Raw genomic sequence first — 16,278 nt, 5'->3', positions numbered from 1 at the left:
AAAATTTGATCAACCGACTTTTGAAATTGATCAAAAAGTTTCAGTGCGTCAAATGCCAACACCACGGACACCTGCATATTTTGCACAAAAGTACAATATTAGAGCTGAAATTGTTGATAAGTTAAATAACAATTCATATAAGATAAAATACTATAATAATAAGGGAGAAATAAAATATGATTCAGTTGAAATTCGTAGAATAAAACCATATATTGAAGAGGAAGTAGAGGAAGAAAAAATGCTAAATGATTAGAGAAGAAAAAAGAAAACACGGATTTTTTTCTCTTATAAGTATAAGCACTGACCTAGGTTGAGTCAGCCCGACCTTGTTGGGTAGTGAACTTAGCATTCACACAATATCCCAAGGAATCAAATTCTAACGTCTTTTCGAACAGGAAATGGTCTCGTCTCCTACAGTGTTATATGCTTATGAAGGAAAATAAAGAGAAATAAATAAATGAAGTAAAATAATGATATTTAATATTGTAGCTAATAAATTGTGAAATGTTTGAAATAATCATAAACATGGACAAATAATAATAATCAATAAATAAATAAGTAGGAAGTTAATTTAGGAAATTTTCCATAAATTGCAGATTGTAAAAAAAGGCACCGTCACATTAGGATTGGGAATATTATTCGTCATCGCAGTTGTAATGATATCAGCAACAGAATATCAGCAATATACTTTGGTAAAATTAAGAATTGCAGTTTCCGAAGATTCATTTGCAGTTCATACAGCGAATAAGGTATACACCACTGTCAATTTACATCTAAACTTTCATGAGTCAGTTCCGATACATGAAATTTGATCTGAAATACCAGATATTTCTGAAGAATTTCGTAAACAATAATTAGAATTTCGTACAAACATTTTGAATTATATTCCATGTGCATTTTTATATAATGATGGTATAGCTCAGTGCATGAGTAATAATATAACCAGGCGATCTGTGATCCACCACTGGTTGTATTAATTGAGGGCCAACCAGAGCCCTGTCAAAAGTGATAACAGAAACTTCTATTTTAAACATGTGTATTTGACAGATTTTTTAAACATTTGTGTTCAAAGTGTTGTTAGTGTAATGTGAACTCGGAAGTTTGTTGTTTAGTGTATGAATCATGTATAGTGAATTGGATTAGCACAGAATCTGGTTGTGACACAAACTGATGGTGATGATGTACGAGGCAAGCACTGAATATCCGTATTCCAGAGACAACAGTTGGTAGTACTTTATCGTTGATAACTCGATTTCTATTCTGACGATTCTTTGACGAGTCTCCAAACAATACTCTAGGCAATATTACTTCTAATACTCTTCCAAAACAACAGTGATAATAATAATGATCTCATTGAATAAAAACAAAAGCTTTTATACAACCCAAACTACTGACGTTCCAGTCATACGTTTTCAGCACTCGGACCGATTTTCATCCACGTGCGTCCCAGGTCCAAAAATATTTTATTGAACCAAATTATCCTAACCTCAATTCAATCATGATGACACAAAACAATGTCATTTTTCTGATGTCCTCATTGTCCGATGAAAGTGTAAGTGTTGACAAATTAGTTACATAACATTACAAACCTTTGTTGTCAGAATAGTATGCATACAATCTGAAATATCCACATAGTGTTTCATCTGCACATATCTTTTAAAAACAAACAAGAGTAAATTAGGTTTCTATAATTCAAAGTAATATAACAAATTAATAAATTATCTTAATCCAGTCAAATATATATATATATATATATATATATATATATATATATATATATATATATATATATATATATATATATGTGTGTGTGTGTGTGTGATTCTAGGGTTAAAGCGACATGCATTTTTTTCATAATTGTGCTCGCAGACCATCATAGGTCAAAATAGCCTCAAAATATTGATTCGATTTTTTTCAAGGGGAAAATGGTCGGGGGAGCTGTTAAAGTTTTCAGACAAAGCTGTTGTATACACCTATACATACATCCAAGTTTGAACAAAATCGTACCATTCTTGAGAAATAAATTAATACCACTTTTCCGATTTTGCGCCATTTTTCATGAACCAATCAGAGTTGAGGTTTGAAACGTGAGGCATTAATGTTTCTAGGGGATAACTAGATACCACCCATTTATTGTCCTAAGATTAATCTGGGGATATTTCATTATACTTATCCACCCACGCCCTTTACAAAACAAAATTCTTGCAAATACTCGGATAATGACTCACTCACTCTTGAAGTGTTCCACACTTGTAACTACTTTGAATAAGTATAAATTGGCATTTCGCCTTCGAGAAACGTACATTATCGTAAAGACGATAATGTGGACTAAAATATGTCGATATGCATGTTACGGTTCTAAATGTTTGAATATACATATATCTGAGTCACAATTCTGCCTGGATATCACAACTCTTAGTCTAGAACCAAATCATCTTTCTTTCTTAGTTTCAAAGTGAAACGTTCCTCATAAGAGGCTTAGCTAATCATTCGAAGATTTTGTGCCTCACCTATATATACGGGGTGCCTCACCTAACTTTGCCACCTGAAATATTTCTGAAATGACAAACAATGTGACAAATCTAGTTACGTAAGAATGTACCCATGTTAGGGGTCTATAAAATTCTGTAAAACAGCTGCCCCCAGGTGTTCCATCATAGGGGTCCAGGGGCAAACTTGAAAATTTCAAATGGAAACTCCCTATTTTTATTGCAGATTCTGATTCTGCGATCAACACTAAGGAACTTTTACTTGAAGCACTTTTTCGATATTCTAATAGATGGCGCTGTAGTCGCAAAAAAAACTGAATATCATCGTATGTACGTCCCCTAACATTGCGACCTCAAATATTTCCGAAATGATAAAAGATGAGACAAATCTAGTTACGTAAAAATGTACACATGTTAGGGGCCTATAAAATTCTGTAAACAACATGTTCCGCCAGGGGTCCCATCATGGGGCCTCAGGGGACAACTTTAAAGTTTTAAAAGGAAATTCCCTACTTTTGTTGCAGATTTTGATTTGCGACCGAAAATACGTGAATTTTACTCGAAGTGCTTTTCGTTTTCTGCCTAGATGACGCTGTAATCACAAAAAGAAATATAATCATACGCTACCTGGGATGGATGATAAACTAAATATCTCCAGAAATACACGTGCAAGTAAAAAGCCCGAAATACGAGTCCAATATTTGAAAAAGGCTTAGCTAAAATTAAATTGCTTTTATTTACATTCCAATGCGAGCGTGGTAGGCCAATACAATACAGAAAGGAAAGTTTTTGTGTTTTGCAACAAGAAACATCTTCCCTAGAATTGTAAAGCTCAGGTAGACAAATATGTTTGTTAAATATCACGTGACACGGACAGATTAATTAAAATCATTATTTCACACTAGTAGGAAATGCAAAAATGGCAAAAAAGATTTCACAGGAGAACAAATTTACACAACCGGATAAAGCGCAAATAAACTTAATCGATATACAGGGCTATTGTAAATGATCCTTCTGATTTCAAAGGTAAATAACTCACGTGGGTTTAGTAACAATGACATGCTGCTTATGTTAAGTGACAGAAAACTCAATTTTTTTGTTTATAAATACATGATTGTTATGTTTCTTGTCAAATTTGCTCAAGATGAGTGCCGTTTGAAATTCAAAATACATCAATCAGTTTGATAATCTAATTTTTGGCACACTCTTTTTTACATTCCACAACCAGGAGATCTATCTGCTTCTTAAATGCATTCTCAAAGTTTAGTCTAATTGTTAGGGATGGGCAGTAGCGTAACTAGAATTTTTCTCAGGGGGGGCCAATGAAGGGCCCAAGAAAATTTTGAGGGTGTCATTTCCAATGAATGAATTTTTTTCATATATATATATATATATATATGTGTGTGTGTGTGTGTGTTTTCAAGGTGAATGTTTGGGATAGGACAAAATCTCGCGGCCGAAACATCGCCGCCCAAAACCTCGCGGGACAAAATCTCGCCGGACCAAAACCTCGCGTGGCCAAAACCTCGCCTCCCAAAACCTCGCGTGGCCAAAACCTCGCCGCCCAAAACCTCGCGGGACAAAATCTCGCCGGGCCAAAACCTCGCGTGGCCAAAATATCGCCGCCCAAAACCTCGCCGCCCAAAACCTCGCGGGACAAAATCTCGCCGTGCCAAAACCTCGCCGAGCCAAAACCTCGCCACCCAAAATCTCGCCGGGCGGGCCAAAACCTCGACGCGAATGAAACTTTTCTTTAAAATTTACCCAATGTGTTTCTTAATATGCAATTCCACATTAGAAATAATAATAATAATAATAAGAAGAAGAAGAAGAAGATACAAAATATCGTGTGCGTGGGCTTTCTCGGGTTATTCCTGTTTCCTCCCACTTTCTTTATTCAATCATTTCCTTCATCCTGGTCATCTACGTCTCCTTTAACCTATAGGGCATAATCAAGGGACGTCGTAAAAACTCATATATTATTTCATATTTTCATAGATATTATTAGATTTTTGTTAAAATTTTAAGTTTTTGGATGTTTCAAAGTTCACGAAACTAACCTCGTTAGTTGTCATTACTTTCCTTATGCAGACTTTCTTTCCCTATAACCAGTTTAAAAACATCCTGTCGCCCTACCTTCACATTGAATTCCTGTAATACAGAAATAGAATTTTCATATGGTATCGCGGGACTTGGTCAAATACCCGTGATACTTCTTCTGAAACAGCGTCTTTTATACCGTCATCCTTATCATCTGTTGGAACATTTACATTTTGGTCAGGCGAGATTTTGGGTATGGCGATATTTTGGGGCGCGAGGTTTTGGCCCGGCGAGATTTTGGCCCGCGAGGTTTTGGGCGGCTAGGTTTTGGCCAGGCGTGGTTTTGGCCCGGCGAGATTTTGTCCCGCGAGGTTTTTGGAGGCGAGGTTTTGGCCAGGCGAGGTTTCGGCCTGGCGAGATTTAATAGAATTGATTTCCAATATAAGTAAGTGTAACTTAATCGCTGCATTTAAAATATGTGTGGCTGGTTGATTAAGTGGAAGCAGAGAAATATACTTTTACAGATCAACAAAATAACTTAGAGGTTCATGCCCCTACTTAAAAGAGGATCTTTCTATTCTTGTGGGCAGCAGCAAACTTATCAACAAATTCTTCAAGATCTAACGATTTAGCAATTTTCTTCAAAATAAATAATCCTAAGTTTTTCAACCTATCATCAGTCATTGAATTGCCTATATATCTTTAATCTTTTCAAACATGAGAATGGCCTTTCACATGTAGCACTAGAAACTGATATGGTGACAAAGATTATATCTAGTTGGTTTCTAGGAATGCTTTTTTGTAGACGCAAAGATCAACGAAATTCACCAAGGAATCAACTTTGGTTTTCTCTCGTCTTCAAACAACTTAATTGTGTCTGGGAGGATTTTGAGTTTACATTTAAATATTTCCATATCACTTTCATAATGCTGGGCCATATGATCCACAATGTTGAAATTTAGAAAGTTTTCACCTTTTGGAAGTGGAGTGGTGATTGATCTAATGATTTTGCTACATGATCCAAAGCGTTTTTCCGCCTCAGTGATTGCTTTATCAATAGTAGGCAGAAAAATGTCTCTTAGCATATTACCTTTAGAAAATTACTTTTCTGCCTCCAGTGAAGGAAGAGGCTCATTCAAAATAAATTTGTGATATTTCGATGGCGAATGTGTAGTTCATTTCCACGAGGAACCACTATAGTCTATCTGTTTCCGGTTCTAGAATTTCAGGACCATTTTCTTTGCATATCCACAAATATTCTTAATAAATTTGTTCGAATGTTGTTCGTTGGGAGTCATATTCCCCAGACCACATTTTAGACAGTGTTTGAACTAGTGAATCTACAAGAATCAAACCTTCCGACATGTCTGCATCTACTTAAAATAAGGCGAAGCTCAAAGTTACTGCATGGTAGCAGTCATATTAATTTTTACCCGAAAACATTCCATCTCGTACAGATCACACTAATTTACCGGATGGAATGATGGAAGTAAATAAATATCACAAGTTACAGATTTGGTTTAATACCGCATAATAATATAAATAGTTGTTTGGTAGATAAACTGTATTATTAATAATAATAATAAAGTAAAATGTGATGTACGAAGACAAAAGTGCTTACGAGACAAACGTTGCACAGAAACAGGAACTGAACTCTAACAGGACAGTGATTTGCGGTTCCAGCCCACTTTAAATTATGACTTGCTCTTGAAGCTTAAGTTTCACTTTAAAGTAAACTGCCAATAATTATCATGTTTTCTTAATATTTCAGAAAAATGTCAAAATTTCACGCTCTAAAAAATGGTAGCCTAATCAGTGACGAAACTAGACATTTGGTGCCCAGGACAAATTTTGCGATTAGTACCCCTTTCATCTATGTACATCTACACCAATAAACACACATATTAGTTTGCTGGCACCCGGGCAACTGCCTCGCTTCCAGGATCTTGTTTTGATCTGGCCGTAGTTCAATTCCTTTTGGTTACTTTTACCCTTGAGCTTTAAAACTGAGTAATGAATGTGCCTTTACGTTATTAAAATGATGAATTGAGCACTCTTTGAAGCAAAAAGAATAAATATGTCTTTCTTTCCCTAATATCAGTGTTAGAGCAGACATTTAAATCGGGACTCCTTACAGCAAAAGAAGTATACGTGGTCCTTTCCTTTCTTTCGTTTGTTTACCTTCACTACTTTTCAGAATTTGCGTGAATTCAAATACACAAACACTTCACACCCACACTGAATGGCCAAAGCTCAGTGGTAGAACATCAGCTTAAGATTCGGAAGATGGTGTGATTGATCTCTCGTGGATAAATATTTCAACTGAGGAGATTACCAAGATTCTTCCTCGGTGGCCCTATTGACTAATTTCCCTTATTTCTATCCTCTGAGTCTCGGATGTTTCAAAGCCTTAAAATAAATTCAAATGTAGTTGAAATAACGCTACTATCCTGTAGTTGAGGCTAAATTAATATTGTAAGTTTTGAGATTAGATTTGAAGGAGGAGCATGGATTAATCGATGTAAATTAATTACTTAGTGTAGAACACTTCTTTCGTCCAACATGAGTGTAAAGTTTTACTGCAGTGCATGCTATTTGTAAGTAAGCATCTCTTGTTTTAGTATGACTTTCAACATTGAAGCAAATCAGAATGCAGACTGATTTTGCTTTTTTTTTATTTTGTTCTTTGTCGAAAACAAAGAAGACAACCAGATATGGGACAGAGGTTAAAAGGAACGTTCAGATGCTGAGGTCAATGCATGCACATTACAGATTTCGATAAATTAGATCTCGCAGTACTACAAACAAAAAGAGCCTGAAGATTTTTGCTTAGAACGCAGACTATTGCAACATACGATATTCTGCAGTTGGTAACTTTGTTGTCGAGATATGTTTAGGTAGTAGTTTCACTTGCGGCCACTAGTAACTCACCGTTTATCGACCTATAGCAGTATCACTCTGTGTGGGGGGGGCGCAAGGGAGGCCAAGATTTTGAGCAAGGGAGCCTGCCCCCCCCAGGGCCACCCTTGGCTCCGCCACTGGGGATGGGTGACTGATACACTTGGATTTAACATAACACTAACTTCGTTGAAAATTCCGTTTCACATGAATGTAGAGAATAAAAAAACACAAACAAAGAAACATTGTGCTGTCTTCGTTTCCCGTATCTAGATTTACTGTTACTTTAGTTACGGAATGCGTAACTACACATCAACTTTACTAGCCACGTAGTCTCTCCCTGTTTGTTTAAAATAACTTGATTATCATGAGTCTCCTTGCCTCTCGCGACTCGGTTGTCTAAAATTAGCAGATGAACAAAGTGTAACTGATGTTTTACAGCATGTGATCAAACTGCGCACCTTTCTTGGTATGACAGTGAGCAATTCAATGGTAAACCACAAATAGTGCATTCCTGATGACACCCAGTTCAATAAGAGCAAAACCATCAATAACCCTTTAACGAAGATTATCCAAAGTGGTTGGCATTCTTTGATATGCTCTTGTTTTTAGATAAACCCAGAAAAAGTAGTCTACTGGCGATAAATTACGGAAACAGAGAAGCAGCGTGCTACCCAATATAATCTCCTCTGCAAATCCGTTATCTAAGAAATTCCGTGTTAAGAAACTGAAGCATATTTACATGGTTGTGCGGTCCTGCACATCTTGCTGAAACCATCTGTGGGCAAAATTGTATTCTGCAATGTCTCTTATTGTTGGAACTACTTGATTTCGAAGCATCTCCTCACACGGTTCAGAAGTCAATTTGTTATTAATTAAAAAGGGTCCAATAATTGTATATTTAGAACTAGCGCCCAGATATTCAACTTTTCAGGATGTAGAACATGTTTGAAAGGACCAACGAGATTGCTGTCAAATCAGAACCTGCAATGGCTTCTGTTAATGTAACCGGTTAGATGGAACGTGACTTCATCAGAAAACACATTGCTGGTAAGAAAAGTAGGATCATCGTTGATTTATTTCATCATATATTCACAAAATTCTACATCCCGATCAAAGACATTCATCCAGCTGGTGTATCAGATGAACTTTCTATGGGTGAAACTTCATTTTCTTCATTATTTTCGCAGAAATGTGACTAATGTCATGTTGCTCAGCAGTTTTATGAATGTTGAGTATTTTCAACAATTAACTGGAACATCGAGCTGTTTGTCGCCGATTTCGGTCGACCAGGAATGTTACAATCCTTTACAGTTACCGTTTCCTCGATGCGTCTTACGATGCACTCAACAGTAGATCTCGAAATTGGATTGTGTTTAACGCTCGAGATCGATGTTACCCTTACTTCAGCACATGACCTTAGGTGATTGCTCCGTCCTTGTATCATCAAGAGCGTTAGAACTTTACTTTGAGAGCTCTAAAGAAAATCAGTTGAAATACAGCTTGAGTGTTCAGAGGTTCTCTGTAATAATGCTTACTGCTACCAATATCTAATGGCTTCTACGTTGCTTGACCGTAATTTACAATCAACCATAAGAATTTACAGAACATGACATATTGGAATAGACAGAACATGATATGTTATTTGTTCCACTAAGTTTACAAGAGCACATTTGCTCTCTTAGATGTACGGATCAACTTTACATGTTCATATTTACTTTCACTTCTCAGATGGAATTACATGTAGTTTCAAATCAAATCGTAATTATGGACATCTACATCACTATAACAACAACATGATAATGCCCTTTTAAATTTTAATAGTTACACCGATCAACCTTACATGTTCACTTTCGCTTTTGCCTCTCAGGTTTATACATATCTACATGAAGATGACAAAAATTAATAACATAATTCTCTTTTGACACTATGTCCGATTATCAATTGAAACTTCATGTTTCAACGGAGAGTTAGAGTTAATCAACTTTCATTAGTGTCCACAAGCTCACAGGAAAAATCTAAGTTCTTGAAGAATATTGTTACAAACATGTTCATAACTTTGCAAGTCTTAGCACCATCATCACACAGCATGTCCAGTTCTTGAACAAGGTTTTCACTTATCAACTTCAGTTGACATACAATGATATTATTATTATTATTATTATTATTATTATTATTATTATTATTATTATTATTATTATTGTGATTTATGTGTTATCTAGGAGCAGCGGCGCAAATCTGTCTTCAACATTGAGGGGGACGGGTTCCCATAATCATCATCTTCTTTTTTTAATGATGTTCAAAATATTTATGAAGTTGAAATACAATGCTATGGAAGATCAGGGGAGCAGAGTTGTCTTCAATATTGGAAGGCGGACAGATTTGAGGCTTATTCTGGGAGAAATCAATTTCACCTCACTTTCCTTTCTGGCAATCATACACACATCATCACATTTCTCCGCAAAAAGCAGATTTCAAATCGAATTATTGAGGGAGACAATCCCCCCAAAGATTGGATGGGACATACCCCTCTCATCACCCCGTGATTTGCGCCAGTGTCTAGGAGGACAACGAAAAAAATACATAAACTAAAAGTTGTGTATTTTCAGTCGCAGTATCCGAATCTGCATTAATGTAGAGGGATTCTATTCCGATTACAGTGCAATCTATTAAAATACCGCAAAAGTGCTTCAAGTAAAAGTTGCTTAGTTTTGTTTACAGAATCAGAATCTGCAACAAAATAGTGGGTTTCTATATGAAATTTTCAAGTGGGCCCCTGGAGCCCTATGATGGGACCCATGGGGCACTTGTTGTTTACAGAATTTTATAGACCCCTAACATAGGTAGATTCTTACGTAACCAGATTTGTCACATTTTTTTATCATTTCGGAAATGTTTCAGGTCGTAATGTTAGGTGAGACATTCTGTATATATATATATATATATATATATATATATATATATATATATATATATATATATATATATATATATATATAATATTGGAAGGACGTTTAATGATATATAATTCTGCTGGCAAGGTGTAAATGCCCAAAACTCTCGTTTCTTTAGGGGATAAATTCGATATGATAATTTGAAGCTAACTGCTATATTGCTTCCTAAATCACTTTTATATACTTTGGGCAGGGTTGTTTCCTTTCTCTTCTTTCCCCGTTTCAAAAAAAATAAGCGACACTTAATGAGTGTTTATTCAATTTTACGCGGCAGGAGACGAAAAGCACTGGATGTGGTTGACATGCAAGAAGTGTTGGTTTCCTTGCATTATAAGTTCCCGCTGCCTCCATTCCGAGCACGTCTGCTTCTTCAAGTGAATACTTCCCATTTTGCCTCAAGACAACCTCACGTTAACCATTTATGAACACTCCTATAAGGAGAAGTTAATCACGTGTCTTCAGGACACTCTTAATCACTTAATTGCTTAACTGCAAATTATCTCGTATCTACATATGGTTTTACCTTAGATGATACTTGTAATTGTCAATGTGATATAAATTTTTAGTATAATTATGATGCTAATGTTCTGAATTAAAATATCAAATCAAGTGCCAAGCTTTCACGATATTTAGTGATCGGGTAATTCAAAAAGAATATATGCATTTCGAATGTATATATTTATTAAATTTTAAGACATACGAATATGACATTTTATACACATATTTACGAAACTCTCAAGTTCAAATTACAGTTCAAAGTTCAAATTACAGATGTTCAATATGTTTTCCATCAGCGACATGAACAATGTCACATCGATACTCAAATTCCTCTCATACTCGGGGAAGCATGTCCCGCGACACTGATGTTATGACAGTACGGATCCGGTTCTTCAACTCCTCCAGGCTCTGTGGGAGTTGTGGTACATAAGCATTGTCTTTAACGAAACCCAACAGGAAGAAGTCACAGGGTGTAAAATCCGGTGACCGTGGAGGCCAGCTGAGACATGCTAAGTCGTCAGCTCCTAGACGACCAATCCAACGGTTTGGTAGAGTTTCATTCAGATATTCACGCACTTGGCGACTCCAGTGAGGGGGTGCCCCGTCTTGGTGAAAAATGAAGGTGTCTTCCCGCAGCCTCGGAAACAACCAGTTTTGTAACATAACGAGATACTGCTGACTGTTAACCGAGTTTCCATTAAAGAAGAATGGGCCGTAAACAGATGATCGGGATATCGTACAAAACACATTGACTTTAGACGAATCTCGTACATGTTCAATGAGTGCACGTGGGTTCTGTAAGCCCCAAATACGAACATTTTGTTTGTTTACCTGAATACTAACACGGAAAGTCGCTTCATCACTTAACACGATGCGTTGTGCAAAAGTGTTATCATTGTCAATAGCATCCAGAATCTCGTTGCAAAATGGGACACGTTTGCGTTTGTCATCAGGACGCAGAGCTTGTAAAAGCTGTAACTTGTATGGCTTAAAACCAACCGACGTCTCAAAATACGCCAAATTGTTGCTGTTGGCACTTGTAACTCCTGACTGGCACGGCGAGTTGATTTTGAAGGAATACGTTGGAAAGCAGTTTGATTTCGTGCAACATTTTCTTCAGGAACACGAGGGCGGCCAGAACTCTTTCCTTTACATATACATCCTGTATCTACAAACTGTCTATACCATCTGCAAATATTCCATCCATTCGGAGGACCAATTTGGTACCTGAACCTGAAACGTCTTTGCACTGTAATCACGGAATTGCACATCGCAAACTCGAGAACACAAACTTGTTTCTGCGTGGAGTATCCATTTAAAACGTATGACGGTTGCCAAGCAAAACAGAAGACAACTGGAATCTAGCGGCTATTAATATAAACTAGAATATGTATTCCTTTCTCTAATAGGCGAGCCGAGGCGCAGCGATCGATAGTTTGGACTAGTGTTGTAAAATTTCCGGAAATGTTGAACTTGTTGGTAAAAAAACGTTTTTTCCTGTTTCTTTCCGGAAAAATTGGAAAAATAACAAAAATCTTTGTATTAAGTTAATTTTACTAGTAATGGAACAGTTTTTTTTTATCGAATGCGTGAAAGTGTAAGTTGAGAAACTTCAATATTGCGAATATTTAAAAAAGAAGCAATCGAAAATAAAACGGTTGTAACAATTCTTGAAAATTAATAGTGTGCACTCATTTCCTTTATATGTCTTTCAGTCGCTTATTCGTGGTTATGCATTAATTACAGGACTTTAACACCTGCATACACATATACCATAACGAAGCTTTTCTGTTGCAATAAATAGAACTCTTGAATGAAACTGAGCTCTTAATGTGCCCTTTGATCTGCTGAAATTTTGTTAATTTTAACCAAATTACTTCTTAAAGGAGATAACAGTAGGCAAATTTCACTAACAATCATGCACTAAAACATATAATTACTATTATTTAATTTAAACAAATACCTGTTTTCTAGTGCGACAAATTATATAAAAACGAAAGTGACTATATATGTAACCCAACAACTTTTGAACCACCAGACCGATCTCGATAAAACTTTCGACATAGATGGGGTTCGGGCCCAGGATGGTTTTTATCATTTTACTTTGAAAGTGTAATTTGGATAAATAAAGGGATATATATATTGAAAATTACCGATATTAGTGCCGAATCCATCATTTTCGACGTTGCTGAGATGAACAGTGACACTTCCGATGCCACTTAAATCCAAATTCAGCACTGCAACTTTGGGAAATGGGAGAAACATACATATATACACACTCACATACATACATACATACATACGACCGATATTAGTGTTGAATCTATAGTTTTCGGGGTTACTGAGATGAACAGTGACACTTCTGATGTCATTTAAATCCAAATTCATTCCCGCAAATTGGGGCAAATTGTATATATATAGGGTGTTTCGAAACAACACCTACAACATTTGGGAGGTGGTTCCTGACACCAAGGTAAGACTAAAAGTATAGACCAACTTGGGTGCATAAATGCTTCCTTTCCGAGTTATGGGCTGCCGAAATCATGAAAAACTGAACTTTAAATATCCGTAGCTCCAAAGCTACGGGAGTTACCACAGTCGGGTCAAGACTTTATTTAGGAACTACTATGTGCCCTATCCAAATATCCATGTTTGAGAATACTGCGGTACTTCCACAATAATTTTTATGGAGGTAGTTAGTGAGTACTTCAAATTATATGAGCGTAGCCAAACATTATATATGATTGAAAATGACCGACATTAGTGTTGAATCCATAGTTTTTGGAGTCTCTGAGATGAACAGTAACATGTTCAATGCCTTTTAAATCCATATTCAGCGCCACAACTTGGGGGAGGAAGAAGGGATAGATACATAAAAATGATCGAAAACGGCGGATATTAGTGTCGAATCTATGGTTTTCGAGACCAATAAGATGAACCGTGACACTTCCGATGCCGTTTAGTTCCAAATTCAGCCCCCTCAGTACTCCTAAATGGGGAAGGTGAAATGTAAAATAATTGAAAATGACTGATACTAGTATTGAATTATTAGTTTTAGGGATCACAATTCATTGATGACAGTTTTGGTGCCATTTATGTCCAAAATGAAACGTATTCTCCCCGTGAGAAGAACGAGTACGACTAGAATTTTGCTAGTATTTAATAATAACGAACGGAAGTTTCACATGTTAAATACTTTAATATATTTCTCGCTGCTCAAACTTACACTTGTGTGTTGTATGTGTATGTGTAAATAAGATCATCTCTCTTTCTGAGTTGTTCGAAAAATAGACAAATAATAAAGAGAGATTTTTACCAGAAATCAGATAACTAAAAAGTAAAATTAAAACCTCTTGCTTTAAGTACTTTTCCTGCTAGCGAAACACATTGTATATACGCTGCAGACAGGTTACAACAAATAAGATTAACATGAGGCAAATATTTTTTTTTTAAATTATATTTTCCGGTTTTTACCACTATTTGCGAAAGATTTTTTTTATTGGGTTCAAAATTTCCGGAAATTTTACACAGCAGAAGTAAGATACATAATATCCGATATGATGGTTGGCAACGGTGGCATGGGTATGTGAACAGTGAAAGAGTGCTCCTATGTTTTTTGTTAAAACTAGTGGTTTTGTCGATGGCAGAGTTTATTTTGCAGGAAAACATTGTCTGTAAGTACTGTGGATCACAATAATACGTATTTTTCATTATGTATTACATAAAATAACTACCAACGTTGGAAAAATATTAACATCTCGCTTCTTTCAATTGCACCGGAAGTAAACAAACCAACAGTAGTGTTGCAAACCTACAGTAAGATTATTTTCTGACAAAATGTTCATCGTTGCCAGATCTTCTGACCTGGAAAATTTGGTGCAGAATCAACAGTGAAACATGGTGCTAATCAGACATATTCAATGTTTCTACTTGTTAGGTAAAACAGTTATATACTGACTTAATATTTTTGTCGTCAGCGTAACCAACATTAAATAACAAGATTAGTGGGCAATAAAAACTTCAGTATGGGAATTTGTAGCAAATGCTTGAAACCCGTTCCTCGACAAAACATTAACTTAAAAGTGGAATGTGGGGAATGCAAAAATATATTTCACAGTGTTTGTGTTGATCTGAAAGAGGATGATGTAAAATATTTACGATCAATTGATTCCACGTGGCGGTGTAAAAATTGTGAAAAATCACGACGCAAGTCAATGACAGGTGATAGTCCTATAGTAGCTATGGATAAATCCCCATCCTTAAACGAAGTATACGAACTATTACTTTCTATAAAACAAGAGGTCGACGAGATTAAAACAGGGAATAGAAAATTAGAGGAAGATCTTGGTAAGTTACTAAATCTAGCCCATGAAAAATTAGACGAAAATTCAAAATTATTAAAGAGTCAAAATGAAGAACTGGTGAAGTGTATGAATTTCATTGATGAACTTAAAAGTGAAAATTTATCATTAAAAAGGCAGGTAGAGAAACTAAAGACAGAGATTGATGATCTTGATCAATATAGTAGAAGAAATACTTTGGAAATCCACGGTGTTCCCGCCCTTCCCAATGAGAATGTTGGTGAAATCGTAAAGAAAGTTGGTATTGCCTTGGATGTAAATATCACAGATGATATGATAGATACTTGTCACAGACTTAAAAAATCCCCAAACCAACCTGATCCGCATATTGTAGTAAAATTTGTTAGAAGATCTGATAAGGATAGCTTTGTTAAGAGAAGGAAAGTTAAAAGATACCTAAATTGTAAAGATATTGGTTATACAACAGGTGGAATTATCTATGTAAATCATAGTTTAACACTACATCGAAAGCTAATATATAAGGAAGCTAGGAAGGTTAAAAGGGAGAAAGAATTCGATTTTCTTTGGGTTGATTATGCTGGTAACATCAAGTTAAAGAAAAAGTCAAGTGATACTTACGTATACACACTCAGTACGGTAGAGGAGGTTAAAAGTTTGTTGTAGTGATTGTTAATGATAAGCGTAACCTTTCATTTATTTATCAAAATGTAAGAGGTTTAAGGTCCAAGTTGAGCGACATATATTCGAGTATCGCTGCGACTGATTTTGATGTTATATTATTAACTCAAACCTGGCTATGTGATGTAATATATAATAATGAATTTATAGATCATAGGTATAATGTGTATCGACAGGACAGGCAATACAGGAATGGGGTGGCGTTATGATTGCTGTCCTCAAGGATTTTGTTGTTGAAAATATTCCAATAACTATTGATACAATTGAAGTGCTGTTCATAAAATTGGTAGTAGCACATAAATCTTTTTATATAGTTGTAGTTTATTTTCCATCGAAAACAAAAGTTGATAAATATCAAGAATTTTTTTTTGCAAAAATCGAGCAGGTTATGGATATTCA

General features: G+C 35.8%; 1 protein-coding gene across 1 annotated transcript; it reads left to right on the top strand.

Annotated features, from left to right (window-relative positions):
* Window positions 1-14,904: 14,904 nt before the first annotated feature.
* LOC145687364 (uncharacterized) lies at window positions 14,905-15,864 on the top strand. Its single transcript, XM_081760819.1, has one exon. The coding sequence runs from the start codon at window positions 14,905-14,907 to the stop codon at window positions 15,862-15,864; it is 960 nt and encodes a 319-aa protein (XP_081616945.1).
* Window positions 15,865-16,278: the final 414 nt, after the last annotated feature.

The sequence above is a fragment of the Thermobia domestica genome, chromosome 6 (genome assembly GCF_964235325.1).
Source record: "Thermobia domestica chromosome 6, izTheDome1.hap1.1, whole genome shotgun sequence".
NCBI lineage: Eukaryota > Metazoa > Arthropoda > Insecta > Zygentoma > Lepismatidae > Thermobia > Thermobia domestica.
This window is presented reverse-complemented; position numbering and strand designations above follow the sequence as displayed.